General features: G+C 41.1%; 1 protein-coding gene across 1 annotated transcript in view; it reads right to left on the reverse strand.

Moving 5' to 3' along the window:
* Positions 1-3,159, reverse strand: part of BMP7 (bone morphogenetic protein 7) — a 53,808-nt gene extending 50,649 nt beyond the window's left edge. Inside the window, exon 1 of the mRNA XM_072110696.1 lies at positions 2,427-3,159. Within this exon, the coding sequence (XP_071966797.1) occupies positions 2,427-2,823 (397 nt within the window). The 5' untranslated portion in view covers positions 2,824-3,159. The remainder of the gene's footprint in view (positions 1-2,426) is intronic.
* Positions 3,160-6,000: the final 2,841 nt, after the last annotated feature.

Genomic DNA, 6,000 nt, shown 5'->3' on the forward strand with positions numbered 1-6,000 from the left:
CGCTCCGCTTGGACTGTACACTGAACAAGACGCGCGGCAGCGCGACTGCATCATCACGCTGCCGCGCATCAGGGGTCACAGTGCGACGCGCGCTGGGGAAAGTTCCCGGCCGCGTCGCACGCACAGGGTCAATGGCAGACCGCTGTGTAACAGCAGCAATTGGACTCAAGCGGCCGCTTATGGCCGCATCGAGTACCAATTCTGTCACTGGCAGGGGCCTCCGATGGGGATGGAGGCCTCTGCTGCAGCAGAGGTACCGGGGCCCACCGGAGGATTCACCGGTGCTCCGGCGGGCCAGTCCGAGCCTGCATCTGAGATACATGAAGGGATGAGATCTCAGCAATGAGTCATGTGTAGTCTTTCAGCAGAGGTGGCTGTAAATAGTTGTAGTAAAAATATAGGGTTAGGTGATCACATACGCCGCATAACACAAGGATAAAAACAAGAAAACAGCAATGACCTACCAGGTAATTGCTCTAGTTCCATAATCCAAGATTAAAAGATATTTGATTCCAATAGATATATGGGAACAAGCAGGCTGGTGCTGGTGTTCTTACATACGACAGAGCACCAATAGTGTAGACTCTAGTTCTATCACAAAACAAATTCACCAAGCAGGAGTCTGGATAAGCAGGGAAAGAGACATATTCCTTTTTTTTTATTAGAAACTATAACGTAGACTATATCACACTGCATAGGAAGAATTGCCGTTCATGGACTTTGGAGAGCCAACATCTGATGGTTGTTCATCATTCAAATTTCTGAACAAAATAATGTTTTTTTTCTGTAGATTTCCTTTAATCTATTATCACTAGAAACAATTCTGAATTTTTTTTTTTTACTATTATACAATATTTCCAACGTGACTCACATCTCTGTAATGTCGTCATGTTAACTCCTATATTTTCTTACAAGGTAAACATAAATGTGACTCATCGCCAGAGACAGGTTGTGGACAAGTGACATCACCAGAGAAGTGTAATTTGTGGACATCTCAAAACGAAACACTAAAAGTCCAAAAGTTTGAAAGGCAAAATTAGAATATTTTAAAGGGGCACAAACTCAGCAATTATCTGTGCAAGCGAACCCTATCGCTCCTATTATCAGGCGGATGAACATAAGAAAATGCAAACACCTCCTTGGCTCTAATGATCATTCATTTATATGACATATGTCTGGGGTAAGAACCTCGAAAGGCACATTTACACCCCTTTGTGGTACATTGATCTCTTCCATTATAACTGTTACAATAATTAATATATAAACTACAAGAATGAAAAAAAACAAACACATGTCTAAAATATAATTTGAGTTAAACTTGCAGTAGGTAAGGAGTATCCATTATGCTGTTCATTGGGCAGGAAAAGAATGCATGTAAGTTGCTTTTTGGTTACTTTCAAGCAGCACACTGCGCTTTTCCAGCAAGCATTGAGTCTGGCAAGCAGCATGAAGGATGTTATTATGTTGCCTAATAGGTCTGTGTGTCCATTTGCGCTTAGTGTTGCAGAGTGAATCACTGAGGGCTGTGCTTTGAACTCAGAGCTTCCTGCTCTCCTCTCTTATCCTGTACAATAATTGCTACTTCAAAGCGAACGCCGAAAACCTGTCGTATCATGTAAAATCCCAAGAAGCTGCTGGGACGGTGCATTTTCGAGAAGACACATGCACCTGAAAACTTTATGTCTTGGAAGTGTGTTCCAGATAAGATTCCACAATCCTCCTCCCTTCCACAAGCAGAGCGTGGAATGATGGGAGAGGCACCAGATGAAGCAGAAGAGCTAACAATCTCATTTTTGAGCAACACATTCATGATCTTGCTTTAGTCATTAGCCGAACAGTGGTTTAATGGTTAACACTTCAAATAACTGTCCTGGTTTCTATACAGACTGGCAGAGCATACCCATATGTCTGGTTATGTCTATCCTTTCAAATGTCTGTACCCCTGCTGTTTTTTGCTAAACTTCTGAATTTGCTAAGTTTCATTGTATTTCCTTCCAACTGGTCCAGAAGGGGTCATATACCCAGCAGTAGGAGTCATATAAAACTATAACTACTTGTTGGAACAAACACAAATGTACTTGTTTGTTAATAACTGGATGATATTCTACATTTCTACAGACTGCATAGTCAACCAATTTAGTTGCAGTGTATATCCCTTTAACAACCAGTGGCCTTTATATAGAAAACCAGTATAATTTCAGTAGGAATGTGGCAAATAGACCCATGCCCATTGGCATAAGTGATCCAAGATAGGGAAATAAGATGGTGAGCGCCTCCATGGGGAGAGGTACCAATGGAATCATTGTCTGCCCAAAGTTAAAGACTATATGTTCACTATACATGAAATATCAACAGTATGCTGTTAACTCCTCATTTGTTAGAAATATATCAAAATACACATGGACAGGGATCCTCTTACTACTCACCCAAGTTGACAAAACTCATGACCATGTCAGCATCATTTAGGAAGTTACTGTCCTGTTGAATAGCAAGTGGTGGACCCTGTGTGGTGAAGATGGGCTTGTATGGATAAGAGTAACCTTCAGCCTCCTCTTCCTCAACAGTCATTGCATTGTATAGATCCAGCATGAACATGGGTGCAGAGTTCTGTTTGCCATACAAATGTGGACGCGGTCTATGAGGAAGACCCAAAATAGACAGGATTTCTCTTTGCATCTCGCGACGCTCCTGACTCCTTAACCTCCTTTGGATGAAGCTGGAGTGGACTTCATTGTCCAATGTAAAGTCAGCCAAGATAGACCTTAACAATAAGTATCCGCAGAGGAGTGCCGACCCAGTCTTGTTCCCTAAAAGTACATTCATTTCCCCTGGATCTGAAGGCTACAACTTTTAGCACCTGCAATTCGGTCCAAAGAGGAGTTCATTAATACATGAGCATTAAATAAACCAGAGCATCTGTAGAAGTCCTTAGAAAACCCAGTGCACATCAGCTGAAGCCAGTCATGGCTGGAGAAGATTATATTCTGCCCAAGGATGGCCAAGAAAGTGGACGGATCCTGTGGTTTTCTTTTCCTAGAGGTTTCAGATGTGTCTTTACTCTTTCCCTAGCAAAGTGTAAGTGGTGGCTTGTGAAGCAGCAGACAAGCAGGCAGTGAATGTAATGGGAGGAGCAGGCAGAGTCCAAGAGGAGGGAATGAAGTAGGGGGAAGAAAGAGAAAAGAAATAAGTTTGGTGCACTGCTGCTCGATCTCATAAGGTTGATTCTTTAGGAGATGTTTGGAAGGACTATTATACAAGAAGGGTGGGCGAGTCCTGCTGGGTAATTTAAAGTAAACAGATTAAGGGATGTCTGTGTGTCTTCTACTGCTTGCTGTTGGGTAAAAGAAGGGGGGGGGGGGTAATTAACAATTCTTTCATCTGCTGAAAGAATATAAGGTCAACATCAACCAGTCAGGAGTAATCAGGATCACTGCAGGTTGGACCATCCCTCTGTTTATGTAGTACATTACCCCGCAATACAAGCCTCATTTGATATGATACATCATTGCTTTCTTTTATGAGCAGGTTGTACTGAGATGGCCAAGGCTAAGTGTCCCTGTGTTTGTAAACTTATCCTAATGTATACAGTAGTATGAACTCCCAGACTAAAAGTTAACAAGAGCATAAACCTGTGATTCGCCTTTTTCTTGTATCTGCTCATTATGTATTAATATAAGTTCATTTCGGAAAGAACAGCGGGCTGAACTGTTCTATACAGAGCACCGCAAAAAACAAACCCTATGCTATACATTTACGATGAGAATGAAGGCTTTAGACCCAGTGAAGATGACTGAGGTTTTCTGGCGCTCAGAATGAATCAATATCAGAGGACAGTGTTTCTAATAAAACACAGAATTTTACTGGACGTTTGCAAAGGCCTGCATACTGGGCTTGAGATGTGTAGCCTCCAATATAATACAGTGTTTTATTATATCTGTCATCAATTCATCCTGAGTGGCCTTAAACCTCTTCTTCGTTTACAGGGTCAATAATCTTATATCCACACTATCCCTCAAACCCTGGTGTATGAGGATAATGAAGAAGAGTATGCTGGCTGCCATTACAACAATCACATCTGATACAAAGCCTATATCACCTAGCCATAAGTGTGAACACAATCTGTTACAACCTTTACTTCTCTTTTACTTAAACATATTAAGCCAAGGTCCTTTTTGTCTTCTTCCTTATCTTTTTCACTTTCTTTATCCTTGGACCATCTAAGCGAAATCCTCCCAGGTTCAATACTTATTAATAGAAGACACTTGTGGGACGATTTATTGCTGGATGCAGTTTTGGTGTTGCATTTTTTAAATGTCAGACATTTTGACATTGACATGGAATTTGCAACAAATTTTTCAAAATTCTGCATGTCTCCTGAAAAACATTGTATACTATCTAACCGACAAAATAAAAATAAATTAAAGACTCCCTGGCTGGAAGGATTTTCTGAGATTTCACAAACTGGCCAAATTGTTGCCAAAATTATGCACAAAAAGTCAGAAGAGATGGTGTCAGAAAGTTTTTGAAGGCAGGGTTACAGGTGGGATGCATACAGAAAAACTAACCACTTTTAAAGCCAAATGTGTTTAAAAGGAAATCTATCATCAAAATCAAGCATGATAAACCAGGGACACTTTCCAGGCACGGTGCACGTGCAAATCTTACATATCTGTGGACTCCTTCCTTAAAAAAATCTAATTTTAAAAATATTCCCAGAAGGGACTGTTACAGGAGTGCTGCCAGTAAGCTCCTGACAGGCTTAAGCCTTGAACTTAGGCCCTCTTAGATTTGTGTACAAGGTATACCTGACCACACAGCAGCGGCCCTCAGGTGTTTGAGGCCCTGCAGCATGGCTGAGAAAATGGGGTCTTGGGGAAATGGTACTACAGAGCAGGCTAATCACTGCATCTGGATGTCATCTTAGCTATTCACTGCATTTACAGTATAGAAAAATAGAACTGCTGTTTGATAATCTCCCCATATCATGACTGAGATGTGGAATATGACTGAGTATGTGGAATATCTGGGGTTACTGTAAACCACTGGTGTAAGATCTGGGGTCCGGCCTGACACTGGGTTGTTGGGTTTCAGTCACATGCAGCAGCTGAATGGTGTATTTTACCCAGGGTGGATCTTTGTTTCATAGAGCATTACATTTCTGCCTTTCAGAAAATTTTCTGTTACTTCCTATAAGAGTTGGAGTGGAGGCTATAATATTGGTCCACTGATCAGACATAACAATAGAAATGTCTGAACATAAATGACCTTTTTGAGATTATAGCCATAACAGTTGATTTGTCTGCAGTTGGATTTAGGCTGCCTAAGTGTTTCATGCTGTTGCCAGCTGATGTACCAGAGTGTTTTCTCTCCCCTGTCTCTGGACAAGGACAGATGCTTATCATACTAATTATGGGTGATTGGAGGACAGAAATAATGGAAACACTGATCTGAGGAAGAGATAGAAAACAGGAGAAATACAAATCTATTCTCATTTCTCTAGTTTGTAGAAATACACCAATGAGTGGTTCTCAGTACTCTAGTCACTCAGGTAACATATTGAAAGATTCTGCACTCCGATGTTGCTTTTTCTAAATGCTTATGTTCATTTAATTAGAAAAAAAACAGCAATTTCTGACAGTGATACAATCCAGAGCATACAGTCATTTTGGTCCTTTCATCAGGCACGGATTGCAGTACAAAAAAACGTAACCATCAGTGAGGTCGATTCGACACCTGCACTTTCTCCTCACATCTCCAACACAATAAACACCCGCACCGTGAGGCCGCGTTCATTTGTTGCGTTCACATTGCGTTTACATCATGTTTACATGACATTTACACTAAATACTATGTTAACACATTGTAAACCCACCATGTGAACTTGGCCTCAGGTAGGAGACACATAGCAGACTTGTGAGTAAGCCACTTGTGGCAGCATATTGTGTCATTATAAACTATAAGTGATCCATGAAAAATAGTTCTAAGAAATGCTCTACATTT

Source organism: Engystomops pustulosus, chromosome 6, assembly GCF_040894005.1.
Source record: "Engystomops pustulosus chromosome 6, aEngPut4.maternal, whole genome shotgun sequence".
Taxonomy (NCBI): Eukaryota; Metazoa; Chordata; class Amphibia; order Anura; family Leptodactylidae; genus Engystomops; species Engystomops pustulosus.